The following is a 19514-nucleotide window of genomic DNA, read 5'->3' on the forward strand; positions in this document are numbered from 1 at the left end:
CATATGATGTGGAATATTCAATAAAGGAGCTCTAAACATAATAAATATCTATAATTGTACTCCAATTAAACTTCCACTTTTAAAATGGAGGTTCAGGTATAGTTCATAGAATGCCTTCCTTTTCTTTGTCGGTACCACCGTTCTCCATATAGCGGTTGTCAATAAATTTTGGTTGGGGCAGATATGTAAAGCTCTTCACAATTTTTCTCCATCATTCTCTGTTTATGTTTTTTTATTGAGCAGGACTTTCAGCTGATGGTAATTGATATGCCTGCCAATTACATTGAGGATTCTTGAAAAACCCACAAATTCTAAACGACACCTTGAGACATAAGATGATAAGTCTCCTTTGCTCAGTAATTTCACTAGCTGCGGCGCCATTCTCACCGAACCACACAACTGCTTCACGGCAAAGAAAGGCGCCCTCGCGGTACTCATGATCTAGCCGGCTGTGATGTGGGCACACACATAATGTAAGTTATGTATTTTATTTAAGTACGTTCAATGATTTATATGATAATGGTATATTTGGCCCATATTAATTTTCTTTGACGTGAGGTGATCCCATTGTCACCAAGAAACATTCATATCGTATAGTTTTTTTGGTTGGGTATAGTTATTCAAGAACTAATCAAGCGTTTGCATGCAGAGTATTATAAGATAGAATTGAATTTGTTACAGGCAGAATCTTTGTTTTTATTATAGAATATGGATTGCAGAAACACTTAGGTATAACTTATAAACCTACAAGTAAAAACGAAATTACTTAACTAAAAGATTATTTCAATGGAAATATAAAATTTATTGAGATTTTTCCAAAAAATACACTATTATTTAGTATTTCTAATGAAATACTTAACAGAACTTAACAATAAATATATGATAATATTTGCTAATAATAGAACGTCTAGAACTTGGTAATTTCATCTTCTTTTGGTTTATCTTCTGTGCTTGTGTTCTCAATGTCTTTTCTTCGTATACAGTATAAGGTCCTGAAAATAAAAGTTTTTAATCACAAATCAATATAAAAATTATACCAATACAATTATTTTTAATTTTAAAAGGTAGACACCATTGACGTTCAGTAAACATATCAACTCACAATCACACTCAACAATGATGAAGCAAATCTCTGCCTGAGCGTATATTAACACTCCATTGCACGCGCAGGGCTCAAGACTCGCATATTTGTAACACTCGATCTTGTATAGTGTCGCCGGTCGCGTCAACAACGCCGGCTCACTCACGTTTTTAAGGGAAGCTCCTTGATCTTCACCTCCTGAGAGATGAGCATGACTATATTGTATATATACTTGTAAGTAACTAGCGAACCCTGCTCGGTCAATGTCAATATGACTTTGCTGCTGTATAAAAACGTTGACCCAAAACACTGAAAGAGATACCTATATAGCTATATGCAAAAAGAGAGAGAGAGACATACTTGGAGAGCTTGGTAAACCACCTTTTCGCAGAGATGAGTCCTAGCTAGATCAGTAACAGCTCCCGAAAACTTAAACTAACTACAAAAAATGTGCCTATTTATTTTTTCACAGTTGACGCAAGATTTATATAAAAAATAATGATGTACAATCTAGGTATCGTTATAAACAGGAAGGTGTTGCGCTTTGCCATCGTTGCAATAGAATATGAATACTAATTTTTTTTATGAATATTCAATATCAATAACAAATTTCATTACTCAGATTCTGTTCTATTTCCTTGTTGAGATCGAGTAAGAATGGCGTAACCGATTATGAAGTAAAAGTTGATTCAAGGATTTTTACTTAGAGAATTAAGATTTTTATGTTCCGTGAGTCGGGATTGGAATTAGAAATTTCTTCCTCAATAAGGAACGCAAACATTCTTAAATATTATCATCAATATAAACAAAATATTATCTTTTTCTTCTTAATTGAAATCTTTTTACATAACTAATAGTTTGCTGTAATGTTTTTAGGACCTTTAACACGTTTTTTATCGTGTTGAAGAGCCTATAGAGCTACAAATGTAACAGTACGAAAGATTCACGGAAGGACCTATTACTAATGCCACAGAACTGCATTGCAAATATTTTATTTTTCAATAATTAGGTGAGGTGTTACTAATTAGAAAACCATTAATCGATTATTACAACAAAAAGTTTTTTATGATTCTTTTCAATTTCTGAGTATATATTATACACACTGTTATAAACGCATGTATGTACCTATAGGTACCTAAGAACTTCGCTTGGGCGTGAAAAAGAAAATTCAGTGAAAGTAATATTTAAAAAATACGTCCCTATGTGCGTACCTACATGTCTACATATGAATATTTTATAAGGGGCATAAATAAACGAAACACCTAACTACAGTGATTTTTATTTAATTTTTTCAACTTTTCTATAGCGCTGTCAAAAACTTTAATTCTAGAACAAGTCTTTGGACTGAGTTTACTTTGAATCAATTTTTTTTTAAATACTTACAGAACTTATTTATTTATTACAATGTCTTATTTCCTCCAGTTGTTATAGCATCGCTAAAATCAGGGCGAATAGGATTCTTTAATACCTATTTCTTTGTACGTGCCACGTAGTAGGTACCTAATATTGCTTCATGCAACTTAGTCAAGTTGAGCATGCGCCAACTTAAAAAATGAACTACAAAACTGACTGAACGTCAGTGTTATTTTTACACAATTCTACCAAATAATTTGCCCGCCATTTCCTAGTTTCGCCATTACAATAAGGTCGTCTATAGCACCTTGCTAAATATATAAAACTCCTCAAAATAGATATTGCATCTCAAGGTTGTATTAGAAATCGCAACACTGTCATAAGGGCGTAAGACCGCAAGGTCTTTTTTTATAGATTTCGAAATAAATCCATTGTGTTTTATTAGTAACCTCTGTTATTTGCTTGCGTGGAAGTATGCTTTTTCTTGTAATCCGTTCGCGAGTAATACTACTTCATAAGTACTTACCTAAATAAAAAAATAAATGTTAAATGTAAGGACTATGTATTTGGCATCTATTTAATGATGAAATTTCTATGGCATGGCATATGGCATTTATAACTGTTGAGGTTGACTTTGAATGCGGATATTGCCGTATAATTATTATTTTAAACTATCCAAGTTCGGTATAAGTTTAACTTTTGCAACCATATACCACGTACTTATATTTAAGTTGCTCCGTGAGCACGACGTTCGAAAAAACATTGAAATATTGAGTTCTTAAATATTATTAACTCAATAATATTTAAGAACATACAAGCAAAATATATTAAAACAGTTAATATAGTAGATATGGACGTGGTCTCGTAGTAAGAAGTAGAAGTAAAAGATATATAAAGTGCACAAAACCGTCCAAAAATAATTAACGTTAGCGCAACGTAAATTATTTTCAGATTTTAATAATTATTCTATCAATTGATATTATTTTTTTGTAAAGTTTTAGTTAAATATAGAACTAATCTACCAACCGTAACCCTAACTTCAAGTAATCACACATTATAACCTGACGCATTGACACACGCAAAACATTTGAACACATATACACACATCAAAAAAGTCTAAGCAACATTTAAGGATGATTTTTCACATAAAACGTTGTATTTTATTTTTAGGGATGCAAAAATAACAGCTGTTGTCTTTATGAGTTCTTTTAAGGACAGAAATTAAAATATTAGAATATACTGCAGAAACTAAGGTTATGCTTATGTAAAGCAACTAAACATTTTTTAACAAAATGAAATTTCTGAAGAAAATGAATTTATTGTGAAAATATAGGATAATTTAATACAAAGAATGGCCTCCTCTACTATTCAGAACTTGTCGGCAACGATTATTCATTGAATTAATGAGACTGTTTATGTCATCTTGCATTATTCGCTCCCAATGGAATTGTAGCAAATCCTTCAGCTGTTGGGTTGTTGTCACTCCGTCCAATTCCTTCAAAACACTTTTCTGGAGCATGTCCCATGCGTGATCGATGGGGTTGAGGTCTGGTGATTGTGTAGGCCAGGGCAATACCCGGACGTTCTCCGTTGCCAGTATTGACTGGTTCGCCGAGCTGTATGTGAACGCGCATTGTCATGCATTAACGTAAAATTGGAGGCAAAGGTTTGTGCAAATGGATGGACATAAGGTCTGAGAATATCCTCTCTATTTCTATTTACAAAAACGAGCTCAGTTCGCCTGTTCTTCATAATACGCGCCCATACCATAACTGTTGACCCGCTGTATGGATGAACTTCCTGAATGCACCTGAGACTTTCATATTTCCGGGTCGACGGTACACTCGCACCCTTCTTGTATCAGGCCTAAACCCGAATCGCAACTCATCGGAATACATAATTTCATCCCATTGTTTCTGGGTCCATGTTCTGCGTTCTCTACACCATTCATTTCGACGAGCGCGATTCCTGTCACGTATCGGTGGGCACCTAATTGGACGTCGAGCTTGTAGGCCGTACTCATGCAGTAGATTTCGCACAGTTTGGGGACTTAAATCAACACCACTTGAATTTTGTAGCCTCAAACTTATGTCTCGAGTGGTTAACATCGACTCGCGTTTTGCAGTCAGTTGTATGTACCGCTCTTGCCGAGTGGTTGTACTCCTTTTATGGCCTGAATGCTGTTCAGCGGGTTCCCTTGTATTATTGTAGCGCTGCCAAAGACGACAAAATATAACACTTCTATGAATGCCAAAATGCCGAGATACCTGAGATTGATTACTTCCCGCTTGCAACATCCCTACAGCTCTTTGCATTTCATTTGCCGTCAAATGACGTCGCTCCATGACGTAAAGAATATCTAACAATTGAATTTTGTCGCTAACTTTATTTAAATCGTTGGTAAAATTATAAAATCAAGACTAAACTTTAACTTACTTTGTGTAATGCAATCACAGCGATTCGGTTCTCCTTATTACCCCACTCCATTTTAATATCGCAAAATATTGTACAATGTATTGGCGCCAAAATGAGAAATCTCAATGAACAGTCATAAAAATGACAGATTCCAAGTTATTAATTATTTTTAATTGTAACATTATTTTATGGCCAGATTATATGTATACTGAATAAATACTTACAAATATATAAGAATAGCAGGAACAGCCAAACTGGCACTAATGAGGTAGAACGCCCCAGCGAAGGTGGACAGTGTGCTCAGATATACCTTGCTGTAAACAGGTGAGTATATTACAGGCACTAATGCTTCCGATATGCTGATAAGAGAGCTAGTTTTTCCTGAAAAAAAATACGTCATATAATATAATTATAATAAAAAAAAATTATGTTGTCAAATATTTAATTAGGTTAAAAATCGTAAGGGTCGTTTTTTTTATAAATTATTGTCGAATTTAAATAAAGCGAGGTTTGCATTCGATAGAGACAAGTCACTTTTCTTAGCAAACTACCTATTTCTCTTTTTCTGAGCAAATATTCAGTTTTTGTGAAAATCGAAGACGAAAATTGCAATGTATTTGTGAATAAAACTTAACAACTTTGTATAAACTCGGCGAAACTATGCAGTTCAAAATTAAAAGTTATTGATGGGTAACTAATTATCTTCTAGAAATAACGTAATTTTTAAAATTGAAATAGGTGAAATGTTTTTTTTTTATTATTGAATAAAATCGAGACAATCGATCTCTTCGATGCCATCTTGGCAAAAGAGTCTAGGTTATGTTAGGTTAGAACATAAATATTGATGTGCCCAGCTAAAAAAAAAACAAATAGCACCAAAATATCTATATAAACTGGATTAAATAAATGCTTTTAAAAATTAATTTAGTGTTATTTCTAAACAAATATTATAAAGCAGAAACATTTATGTTTTTGTATTGATGTTTGTAATGTTTTCAAACAAAAACTACTTGACCAATTTCAAAAATTCCTTCTCCACTAAATAGCTGCATCTTCACTGAGTGATAGATTATATAGTGATATATTACATTTTCAAAAAAATGGGATCCCTGATAAAAATTCATCAATATAACCCAGGATGTGAAAAAATTCGTCATAAAAAATGTGTCATCGCGTGCGCTGCGGAAACTATTGAAGATAGAGCAAAAAGATGTTCTACGTGTTATAAAACGTATCAATATCAACAAAAAAAGTCCGCGATACTATATTATGTCCAACTATTGTAGCTATGCCACTATATAACTACTTTTTTACATTTTTAAAGTTGATATAAGTAAGTGCCGACAATAATCAAACCGTATTATTCATACATCTGTACTAATCTTTATCCCATTAAATGATATTTTATTAAAGACCGTTTCAATACCTGTAAAATCTATATATATATAAAAGAAAGTCGTGTTAGTTACACTATTTATAACTCAAGAACGGCTTTACCGATATGGCTGAAAATTGGTGAGGAGGTAGCTTAGAGCCAGGAGACGGACATAAGTCATTAAATATCAAAATTATTACAAAAAAATATTATAAAAAAAAATATTTTCTGATACATTTTTGATGACATCTCGAGAATAGAAAGAATTCAATAAAGTTTTTTGTTAGTTTCACGCTACATGAGTTATAAAATACAGCTGACAATGCCCGTCATGTTATTCAAGTTGACCAGTTTGTGTGTTTGTTTCGAGTTTCTATTAGCTTATTGTGCCGATATTATCATTAACAATGTCACAACCAAGACGCTCAAATTATTCCCGACAAAGACGTAATGCAACTAGGATTCGAAATATTGCGAATGAAAGGACTGAAGAAGAACAAGAAATTGCAGGTGAAAAGAACCGCGTTAGTATGGATCGTCTTCGTGCTATGAATCACAAGAGCAAAGCGTAGCAGCCCGTAAAACGGATCGGCTGGCAATACGAAATCATCCAGTAAAACCTCAGAGATAACTTATAGATAATTTTTGACGCACAAGAAGAAGTTTATGAATTACTGATTTGAATCGAGCAGCGCGACCGTCCGAACCATAGCTCTTGTTTATAATATAATATAATAATATGTCATTTATTTCAGGCATTTTAAACCCATTACAGTAAATTGAATAAAATAGAATAAGGTGTACTTAAAAATAAAATTTTATGCATCACAGTACTTAATTAAATAAATTAAAACTAAAATTGCCCCATAGGGGGGCTCGTTCAAAAAGTAATGTACTGATAATACTATTTCCGGTTAATGTCACGATGCACCGAAAGCCAGTAATAGAGTATAGGATTCTCTGGGTGCTCAGAGCATACACTGAGAATTTCGTTTTCGAATTCGCGAATGCGAGACCAAAAAGCAGCAACTCGTGATCTTATCACTGTGAAATAATCGGGGACTCTGGCGTCGGCAAACATGCCCGACGCACTGCAATATTTGGGCAGTCTCATCAGAATACTGTATGCATTATTATACTGCACTGTGATGCTGCTTCGTGCAGTTTTAGTGCAGTTGACCCAAAGCTAACACGTGTAGAAGCATTGACAATATGCTCTAAACAGTGTCAGCTTCTCCTCAGGACTGCACCGTGAAAAACGGCGTGCGAGCATATTGCATCGAACAGCCAGAGCCCTCCGCTCGCGTTCTATATCTTCGCTATCACACAAATTCTTAGTTAGGATATGCCCCAAGTACCTGAATCGGTCCACTCTGTCTATGGATACACCGTCTAAAAAGACCATCGGAATTCTCTCCAGACCTTTCTTAGCCGGAAACACCATAATTTGTGTTTTTTTTTACATTATATTTGAGGCCATGCTGCCCTTCATATTTTTCACAGATAGCCAGCAATTTCCTGAGGCTGCCTCTGATTGAGGGACTTAGAAGCACCATATCTTCAGCGTAGCTGAAGGTATTCACGCACGTTTTCCCTATATGATAGCCAACTTCGGCATTTCTAAGCTCCACATTAAATAAGGCTAAAGAGGTCCGGAGAGGTTAGCCCTCCTTGATGCACGCCGCACTCTAATCTAGTCATTAGAGATGGCGTCGCCCCATTTTACATAATTTGTTTGGTTTTCGTACCAGTATCTCAACAGATCTACAGTTTTTTGCGGTACATTCGACAAGGTGAGTTTTTGCCATAGTAATTGATAGTTTACCAGATGAAAAGCTCGGCTCAAAAATAAGCCGGTATACTGGTACGAAAACCGAACAAATTATGTTAAATGGGGCGACGCCATCTCTTTTTTTTATGGAATAGGAGGACAAACGAGCGTACGGGTCACCTGGTGTTAAGTGATCACCGCCGCCCAGATTCTCTTACAACACCAGAGGCCACATCTCTAATGTAATCTCTAATTTATATTTAAAGATTTTAAGTAATTATCTACAGCCAATAATTAAAGGATATATAATTCTTTTAAATAATGGAAGCAATTATTTTAAGGCATAATTTTAATTTAGAAATAATATTGTTTTTCGGTTTTGCATTCGGCAAAAACTGTCGGAGTGAATATTACGATGTGCGCGACATCACCGACACCTCCATTAGGAACCCTGGCCATCCTGACGTTAGCTGGTCAACTAGACCATAGATGACGTCGTAAGCCTCCTGTAACTCATAACATGTCTACTGAACCACAACCAATGGACGAGAATTATATTAATTTCAATATTATGTATTAGTAGTTACATAATATTTTCATTGGATGTATAATGATAACTTGTTTATTACAATTGATCTATTATAATGAGAAGCTTCTGAAGAGTCAGATTTAGTATTTTATCAAAGTATGACTACAATTGTAGCGGTCACTACAAGATAGTTGTAGACATTAGAGAGTACAAGCCTAGAGTTGCTTCACCTTACTGATCGATTACGACGAGTGTCGTTATTTTAAATACTCTTGCATTATTTGATTTACTTTAATTTGGGCGTGAAATGAATTAGTAAGAATTAAGAAGCGTTGAAAATTAGTTTTTAGTTGCTTCACAAAGAAATAGCGGTTTATTTTATGCATCCAAATAATATTAAATGACAATGTATATTTTTATCGAAGAATTTTAATGCCTACTCGGTGAATATAAATCATGATTAGGTGAATCTGTTTTAGAAAATATTCACAAAGTTGAAACATGTAGCCTATTCAATTGATCTCTATTTTGTATAAATACTTCAGTTTTTCCATATTAAAATAACCAAGTTTATGCGAAATTCAGATCAAATAAAAATCTAGGTCTGAAACAATCTACATTTTATTATATAAACATGCACTCATGCCTGTCTACCAGAGCGAGGGGACAGAGATATGCCTACTTGCATGTCTTCTGCCACTATTATTCAATGCCATCAATAGCCGCAACAATCAATTATCACCTAAATTTACCAACATTTACAACATCGTCTCTGCGTAACGGAAACCATCATAACATTTTCCCACCAATAACTGTCAATACACTAATTACTTCAAATCACTCTCTGGTCTCTATACCTATCTATATACATACATATTATGTATGTGTTTTATTCTTGATTTGTATTCACGTGTAGTTAACCTACAAATAATTTTTAATAGTTCATTAAAATATATTTATAATTTTTGTACTCTTTTTATCCCTTAGAGATGTATCTAGACCCCTAGAATTACAGGTTGATAAACACTATAACATTAGATATTACTAGTTATAATCCTAATACGAGTACTGATGTATTTAGTTGTCGTTATCGCTATTTTGTTCCAATGACATATAGAACAGCTCATGCGACAAATTAATTTAGTACGCTAAATAACTCACGCTCACATATTATGAGCACAGTACAAACATCGTCCACACAAATATTGGAGATAAAAATATATTTATATGAGCTTTGAAAACACTTTCACTGCTAACTCTAGAAAGACTGTCCGTTCCATCATGATGTATTGTGTGTAAATATTATGTTATTCGATAGAAACAAATGTAGTGTTTTAGCAGTTGATGTGCTTTTAATATACACGTACTTATTCTGATTTGAATGCTATTAATACAATATAATTCGTAACTCATAATATGGAATATTTAGGAAATAAGTTCCGACAGGCCAACAAACCACCATTGAGGAACCTTGAATATTTATTGTCTTTATTTATGAAAATTCCCAGTGATAAAAGTAAGAAAATCTCTATACAACCTATATTTATACACGCCATTGGTTTTTTTTACCAGAACACAACAGAATTATTATATTATAAACTTTCCACAAATCCGGCCTTTAGTTAATTAAACTTCTAGTCAGCTAGTCAGGTAAGTGAAACGTTAAAGTTTTCAATTGTGTGACGTGGTCAACAGAACAGATCCTCTGATGTTAAATACTCGCCGGCGCGGGCGCTCTCTTCAAACTACAGCAGTCAAAGTTCCTTGACAACCACACGGAGATGCTATCTGGTATGGATTATTTTTTAGTCTGTGGACTGTGATGTTATTACGTAATTCGTTCACAGCTCTTTCTTTCCACGTGACAAATACAAGAAAAGATGACCGAACTATGGAATTTTCTAATCTGTTAGACGTTACACAACCATAAACCCTATAAAATTGATCGATAATTACAATTGAAATAAACTCACCAACTTCATTAGCATTCACTAGTTTTGTGGCTATTGAGCGCAAGGAGGTCGCCCCTGCAGAGCTGAACATGTCCAGAACAGGCCCAAGGAAGTATACTGTCCTGTTGGGAGCCATCGCGTACACCAGACTAGCTGCCACGCGGCTGATACACGCGATGATGCCAATGATGCTGTCTTCTATCTTCCATCTCTTGCTAAACAGATATATCGTGACGAAAGAACCTGTTACAAAACAATATTGTTCATTTTAGTGCATCATTTCTTAGTGGAATTATTTTAAGACGTATGTAAACACATGTCGTTATTTCTGATTACTCAAAAAGCTATAATTTTAATTTTAATTCAATAAAATGTTTTGAAAGGATTAAAAACGCGCATAACTTATTTTTAGATTAATTATTTAATTGGTGTAAATTGACATTAATAATATGATATATCTCGATATGGTTGATTTTAAAATTATAATATACAAAGAGTTCACAGCCTTCAAATGCGGACAGTTATAATTAGTAGCTCAGCATTATTGACTCGGAGGTTTTATTTGCTGTAGTTGGATAGGTTTTGTCATTACTGAATGACATGTTATTAAATTTTACCAGCGATGATGCGAGAGATGGTATACCTATTGATTGTTTTGTCGCTCAAGAAACCAACAACCGAAATAGTTTCCGTGTATTCAAAATGTTTTATTCAAAAGAGACTCATATATTAATAGTTAATCGCTGACTGTTCACAGCTGGCGAGGACTCGCTGATAACAGTCGCTGAGCGATGATCGCTTGGCGGCCATTTTGTTTACCGTGGACATTAAATTTGTAACCAAAATGTAAGATGCGGAACTCTAGCCCGGGCCCCGAGTTCCGTCCGGGCGCTCTTACCAACTGAGTCAACCATTCGAGTGACGAATGGATCGTAAATCTTGATATTATGTCTTGTTCAACTCTCAGGTTGTAACTTATAACTTGCTCAACCCCAATAATTACAATAAGGAAATTGAGTTCAGATGTCGCTCTTTCAAATGTAGATGGAACTGAATTGAGGCTTGAACAACGTCAATGAATAATGAGAATAGTTATTGTTGTATGTAGCTTCTGAAATATAAGTTAATCTGTTTTTATAATAGAGATTAAAATATATATTAGACGAAGAGATCTGATGTTATTTAAATTAAACGAGTTACAGTTAAGTGATCACCGCGGCCCACGTTCTCTTCCTACACCAGAGGAATCACGGAAGCTTTGACGGCCTTTTATAAAAGTGTACGCGCTTTTTTGAAGGTTTTTTAATGACAAACGTGGAAATATGAGGCTACTGGGGGTGAAACTATATATATAGGTTAAAGGTACCAGAAAATATTCCTGGGGTATATCTGAATGAGAAAAGTTTAAAAATTGTAAATCAATTCAAATATTTAGGTCATATCTTAACGGAATATCTGAAAGACGACTGCGATATTGAGAGGGAGCGAAGGGCGCTCTCGGTACGTAGCAACATGATAGCACGAAGGTTCGCAAAGTGCAGCAATGAGGTGAAAACAACACTATTTCAAACTTATTGCCTGTGTATGTACACCTGCCAACTGTGGTGTTATTATTCAAACAAGACCTTAAGTTCACTAAGAGTGCAATATAATGATTCCTATCGAGCTCTTATGAAACTTCCAAGGTATTGCAGTGCTGCAAGTATGTTTGCGAGAGCGAGAGTGCCCGACTTCTTCGCAATAATTCGCACAAGAATTGCTTCTTTTTGGGATCGAATGAGATGCTCCAGCAACGGAATTCTGATGACTGTCTCTAACAATGTATATATAATAACGATATTTTCAAAAGATGGATGGACATCCATCTTGATAAAAATAGAAAATTAGCTATTTAATATAAGTAAGTAATTTCAATTTATTTAATTAATTTTTTTGTGTGGTTGGGTAATTGGATTTAGTGGTAATTTAATTGTAATTTTGATTTTAATTTGTATTTTCTATGAGTAATGCCTGAAATAAATGATTATTATTATTATTATTTTCAAGCGAGGTCTCGGTAGAAGACACACATTTTCTCCGGCACTAAATCAAAAAAAGAACAAAAATAAAAAAAAAATGTTGTAGTTTTACGATTACAAGAAAAAACCCACATTACTAAATTTTGTTGATTTGCTTATAATACGAAATATTAACAGAAACCTTTTTCACATTAAAGCGAGACAATCATCAGATAGCGATAAAGGCAAATGTAATTCCAACTAAAATACAACTGAGTTAAAAATTCTAAAATCAGTCTTTTTTACGCCAATACGGGACGAGACGAGACGGACGTTCAACTGATGGTAAGTAATACGCCCTGCCCATTACAATGCAGTGCCAGGATTCTTGTAGAACCCAAAAAGTCTGAACGGCACTACAATTGCGCTTGACAACCTGAGACATAAGATGTTAAGTCTCATTTGCCCTAATTGCTAATCACACTAGCTACGGCGCCCTTCAGACCGAAACACTGTAATGTTTACACATTACTGCTCACGACAGAAATAGGCGCCTTTGTAGTATCCATAATCTAGCCGGCATCCTGTACAAAGGAGCTTCCCACTGGTAGTCTTTCGTTCTCGGCAATTTCTGTTTCTAAAAATTACCCAATAGTAACGAAGTTGTGGAAACTCAGTAGGAAGGTAAAATTCTGTCGGGCGGTTTTGATTTTGAAGTGCAAACTTCTTTAGTGGCGTGGAGCACTTTTCTTGAGATGGGTATAAAATGTTAAACTCGCCTAATGACACGTGACCTGCGGGCCTACCATGCACTCTTATTGCGATTTAATTGACGACCTAAAATGAACTGCTTCGGTAATTCATACCACGACGTCATAAGAGCTATCCAATCTAGGTGGACGTCATATCCAGTCGGAAATTGAATCGTAAACTGTTTTAGTTCGTTTATGTATTCATACCATGATATAATATTTTATTCTACCTAAACTGGATAGCTTATGTGTCAAAGTGAGCGATTCAATGAAAGTTGCTTCTTTCTTAGCGGAAAGTGAATCGTTATGTAATTAACTTTTAAAAAATAGTAAAAACATATATAAAAAAATACAGAAAAGGAAAATGGAATTAATGAAAGATGAGATGAGAATACTTTATTGGACTTTTTTGTAAAACAAAATACCGAAAATAATACCGAAAATAAAAATATTAAAGACGAGGCAGTAAGGACCTCTGGCCTATATATATAGCCTGTTTGCAAGAACGAATTAAAAAAAATGTACTCTGTGCTGCTGTCTCTCTCGTTTTAATCAGTTTTTAACCATTTTAATTCAACGAACCATTTATCTACGTATTACTATTATTTAATAAGTACTAAAAAGCTCTTAATGGTTTATAAATTGACGCTATAAAGTGCATTCTAAAATTGTATTTGTAGTAATTTCTACGCAATAAACCGATTAAATCATATTATAGTTTTAGGTTTTGAAACGCAACGCATAATATGGTTCGAGTAATAGACCCACATATGACATATGCATCGACTGTACAGCGTCATCTCTTTCTCACACTGCGGACCACAGAAATTTCTTTCGTTCATTCTTCCGTAAGCGATTCAAACGCCATTCAGTTATAGGCACTTCATGGTACGATCTAAGCGAATCAGGTACCTAAACTGAACTGCATCGGAATTGAATCACTAATTAAAATTTGATGGAAGGCCTTCTGATCGAAAAATCGTAAGACAGTCGTTGAAACTATGGCTGAAAGTTGATTTTACTGAGAGATAAACATTTTAAGGTGATAGTTCTTAAGTGTTAATTACGCTTAATGTTGTCGGATTTATTAGGCCTCTGTATGTGGCCGATATGATTACTCAGTTTTAAGCACTTTTTGAATTAACTCTAGCCCGTAAGTAAAAATATCGAAAAAACTAAAAGAGAGAGCTACAGATAATCATGATAGTCGTCGTTTATATGAAATTTATTTTGATCTAGGATTACAATCCAAGGAGAAAAGAGTCGAGTATCTTTGTATATAGGGTGCAATGAGACCTCCCTGTTTACGACAGAAAAAGATCTAGCCGATCTAAGATCTAAGGTCTCATTGCTATTAATAACCTACTTTGTGTAATGTAATTTACAGCGATTCGGTTCTCTTTATCACCCCACTCCATTTTAATATTGCAAAATATTGTACAATGATAACGGTACAATATACTAGCGCCAAAATGAGAAAACGCAATGAACAATCATATAAAAATGACAGATTCTAAATTCAAATGTAACATTTTAAATATTTTTAATTGTAACAGTATTTATGGGCCAGACTATGTATATGAAATATTAACGCATGGACCCAATAAAGCAACAAATATAAGTTTTATGTCTGCACTTTGCGTGATAATATAAAGCCTATTTATTTATTTATTTTATTCAGAGAGATCTCCATACATATTAGTAAATGTATTAAGTAGTAACAATTAACTATAACCTATAATATGTTGTCATAAAAATACAATTCAGTAGTTTGTGCGTGTTGCCCGGATATACATAGCGACAAACGTGCAAAAAGACACACAGATAAGATTTATATAATGTACTTTTTGGGATTCGGTATTGTTTGTAGAACAAACAGCAATTAGTATTCCTTTAAAAACATTTTAACCCACTTCAAAAAAGAAGGAGGTTCTCAATTTGTCGGCTTTTTTATGTTTGTACCACATAAGTTTCGACTGGGTGAACCGATTTCGATGATTCTTTTTTATGAAGAGGATGTACTTCAAGGGTCGTATAATGAGAGTTTGGTGAGGTTCTGACTATGGGATCCATGACAAAGTAACGTAACTCTTTAATTCTTAGGAGCAAATTAAAAATACTCGGCTGAATCATTTTTTTGCTATCCGGATATTTGAGTCACCTACGCAACGTTGTTATGGTCAAGAAATAGTCGTAGTCAAATATGATGATCAATGGAACTCCTTAACGACTTACAGTAGGGGTGCAATCTGTGGCAGAAATTCTGTCTGAAATCAAATTGCAATGCGCTTACGTTCATTGCTGCATTGCAAAATGTAATAGATCTATACATATTTAGACAAATTATTTGTGTACTTCACAAAAATATTACAAAGAAATAACCGACTTCAAAAACAATTGATATAATATGCACTAAAAAGTATAAAAATAATTAATTTTATACAATCTAATTAATTAATCTAATTCTAGTTACGATAATTGTTATTCTTTGAGAGGAGAAAAAATACATACATTATTAGTTATAGGTGAGATGCGCTTGAGTCGCACGCGCTACGCGACATTAATTTATTAGATTAATTAATTGTATAAAAATACGTACAAAAAATATATTTTTTTTTACTTTTTATTGCATAATTTATCTATTGTTTTGGAATATCTTTTTTTCAGTCGTTTGTTTATTTGTTAAATTTTTCAGATGTACAGTTTTTTCCTTTAATATTTTATTATAATATGTAAAGATTATTATAGTGTTTGATTAAGAAATGAATCAGGCTCGGGAGATCTTAGGTCTTTGCAGCGTTAGAGAGACACGTCAAGTGACAAGTGACAGCTAAATAGACAGCCTCAGCTAAGAGTATATATATATAAATATATTCTGTGGTGACAGCTGTTGTTGACATTGCCTATCAGCTCCCTATGATTTACGTATAGTCTATTGTGAATCACTGTTACAGACACGTAATGAAGCTGCTAATTTATTGTTGTGAAGATGTACAATGGAAATATTTTTTAAGCGAATACTCATTTAGGCAAATTTCAAGAGCGGTCTATAACTACAAGATCGACTTTTTAAGCCTTTTTTAAAACGCCTTAACGCATGGTCCGATTTGGTACAGCCCGACCATCGGATGGTTCCGGTGAACGCCTCGCACAAATTGGTCCGGCGTCGCCCTCGAGAAAAAAATATTTGAATTTGAATATATCTTTCATAAATATGAGGAATTGTGATTCAAATATTGTCTACTAACTGTCCTTCATGTTTACCATCCTTCTGTTCAAATCACCTGCTATTCTATGATATAACGGTACTCCCTCCATTTTCATTTGCAGCCTTGTGAACATTATCGACTAAATGTTCTAAACCACTCATAAGAAGTTTGATGAAGGACCGTCGACAAAATTGATCAAATACCCACTTTGCTGAAAAGTCTTTTAATATCATAATCATTCAGGTTTATATTTGCACGAAAAGGATTGTATGACATTCGTGTACTGTTTATTATGACTATAGGTAGGTAAATGACATAAAGGGTCACGATTCAATTTTGTCGATAGTATGGAGTATTTTATAAGAGTGCTATCTCGCCAGATCTCGCGATCAACGGCAACTCTTAATGCGAACAGTAAAATAAGAACACTTACCGACAGTTCCAACCAGGACGGAATACGTTAGGAACAAGCTGTAGTCAACTTCGGTGAACTTGAACTTGTAGCGTGTGAACCAGTACGTCATCTGCGCCTCACCTTATCAAAAGAACATCTATTAGTTAAGCGATGGTATCGACGAGGCGGCTATCTACAAACATTGTGTGACAGCATTTGATGCCACAGCTTGCCATGCCAAATATTACTAATAATAATTACTAAATGGAATATTCCAATTAAAAAGTGAATTCTAATGCTATGTTATAACCCTTAAATAGCGTGAATAGTGACCATTTTTAATTTTATATTTTACCTAACAGTTTAATATTTTTGTTCAAATAAGTATGAGAAATAACTATCGGATATCGTAATTTATCTATTTATTGAATGATGTTTATCATTTATATTATTTTAATCGATAGCCTGAAAAATATGTAAACAGATATTATGAATATAATATATTTTTTTAATTATTGTCTAGCTCCTTTTTTTTAATTATTATAAATTTGAGATGGAATATTCCAATTAATTAATTAGCACGGTTATTTTTTTATAATATTTATTTAAAATACAATGTAGTTATAGCTTACAATATAATAACACACACTTAAACTCTAGGAAGCTTATCTGTGTGTGAAGCCGCTTAAAATTAAATTACATAATATTTAAAAAGAAAAGAACAATTATTTTCAATTAATACAGTTATTGCAAGATCTTATTTTAAACAAAGTAGTATAGAAATCAATAAAATGCAAAATAAAAAATAATAATCAACTAAATGTTAATAATTACAAATTAGTTGTCTACTTAGCTTACCGCAGATAAAATTATATTAATGTAGGATTCTGTATAAAGTACTTCTTAACGATGACTTATATTTATTTTTATTTATATATAATTTTTGAATCTCTAAGGGAGTCTCGTTTAAGTATAGAGGAATGACGTAGTTGTTAGCTCTGGTGCCATATATATTTGTAGATTTAGGTAATTTAAATGACATGTTTGTTCCTGTAAATTGTCGTAGATGAGGCAGTCTTTGAATTTCTCGAATGAATTTTGATTCTGACAATATTCGGAATTTCACTTTATCAAAGACATTTATAACCTTGCAATGTTTAAATAATGCTAGGTCCGTATTTTTTTGTGTTTATAAAAATAATTTGTAACGATAGTTTTAAGAATTATTTTTTGTAATTTTTATATATACTCTAAATATGACTTGTACATCCTTCCGTAACTGCTTAGTCCGTAGTTTATAACGGAATCCGCCAGAGCCATATATAATAATCTTAGGGCACTATAAGGTAACTTATATTTTAAATATGCAAGTTTACAAAGCACCGATCTCAATTTATCACAAACGTGGTTTTTATGAGGTCCCCAATTTAGTCTATTATCAATCACAAGCCCAAGGTACAAGTATTCTTATACATTTTCTATTTTAATACAAGTACACGTCTGTATTGGATTGTGGAAACAATGGTGGTGGTGGGCGATAATAGTGGGTTCATTTTGTGTTTTAAGATGAGACGAATGTACATACGTAACTTTAGTTGTGTCAATATTTATTACCAATCCGATATCATGAGCCCACATACACATATTATTGAAATCTGATTGCATATCATGTTCTGCTAATTTAAGGTTTTTGTTTGCAACAACCAAACAAGTGTCATCTGCAAATTGGTACACAGAGGCTTTTGTGATTACACCACACATATCATTTACATATAGTAAGTATTCTAAAGGTCCTAAGATTGAGCCTTGAGCACAGCCGCATAGTGTAGGTATCATAGTGCTTTTAGTGTTTAATACTCACTCACTGATATAAAACGACTATTATGATAACTTTTGATTAAGTTAAGAAATGGTCCCTGTATCCCATTTTGCGAGAGCTTTTCAAAAAGTATATCGTAATTTAAAACATCAAAAGCCTTGCTGAAGTCAATAAACATCACAAATATATTTAGTTTATTATTTAGGTAACCATTTATTTCATTCGAGAATTTTTCTAAAAGTTGCGAAGTACTCTTGTTTTTTTGAAAACCAAATTGGTTTTCGTTTATTATATTGTTTTTGGTTAGAAAAGCATTTATTTTATCAAAAATGTATCGCTCTATTATTTTATTTATGCTCGATAAAATTGTTGTTGAACGATAATTATTGTAATCATTCCTTTCGCCTTTTTTATATATTGGTCGTACTATTCCTATCTTTAACAGGTCTGGATAAATGCCAGTTTTAATGGAGCAGTTTATGAGGTGTGTTAATATAGGGACCATCTTTTCTGAAATATATTTTAGGTCACAAATTCTTGTATAAAATTATTTGCATTAGACCATTACAATTATTTAATGCTTCTAGACTAAAGGATCTTATTAAAATTTCATCTATACTTTTTGTGACTTTACCTGTCAAATTGTTTATTATTTTCCACACCATACGGGGGTTATTAAAATTATTCGAAACTGTTTTCATGGTGTACGTATATCTGAGCTTTTGCGCATATTTATTTGTTTTATTTCTGTATTTATTATATATTTTTTGCATTATTCATGTCTTGACGCCATATGTAAAAAAGTTTGTCACGTTTTTTGCACATTTCTGTCAAACGGCTATTACTCCACTCACATGATTTTCGCTT

General features: G+C 33.5%; 1 protein-coding gene across 1 annotated transcript in view; it reads right to left on the reverse strand.

Annotated features, from left to right (window-relative positions):
• Positions 1-858: 858 nt before the first annotated feature.
• LOC126971939 (uncharacterized) overlaps positions 859-19514 on the reverse strand; it is a 49879-nt gene continuing 31223 nt past the window's right edge. Inside the window, exons 2-5 of the mRNA XM_050818459.1 lie at positions 16868-16969; positions 10498-10719; positions 5074-5230; positions 859-992 (exon numbers count right to left, since the gene is read on the reverse strand). Coding sequence (XP_050674416.1) covers positions 908-992; positions 5074-5230; positions 10498-10719; positions 16868-16969 — 566 coding nt within the window. The 3' untranslated portion in view covers positions 859-907. The remainder of the gene's footprint in view (positions 993-5073; positions 5231-10497; positions 10720-16867; positions 16970-19514) is intronic.

This window comes from Leptidea sinapis, chromosome 25, assembly GCF_905404315.1.
Source record: "Leptidea sinapis chromosome 25, ilLepSina1.1, whole genome shotgun sequence".
Taxonomy (NCBI): Eukaryota; Metazoa; Arthropoda; class Insecta; order Lepidoptera; family Pieridae; genus Leptidea; species Leptidea sinapis.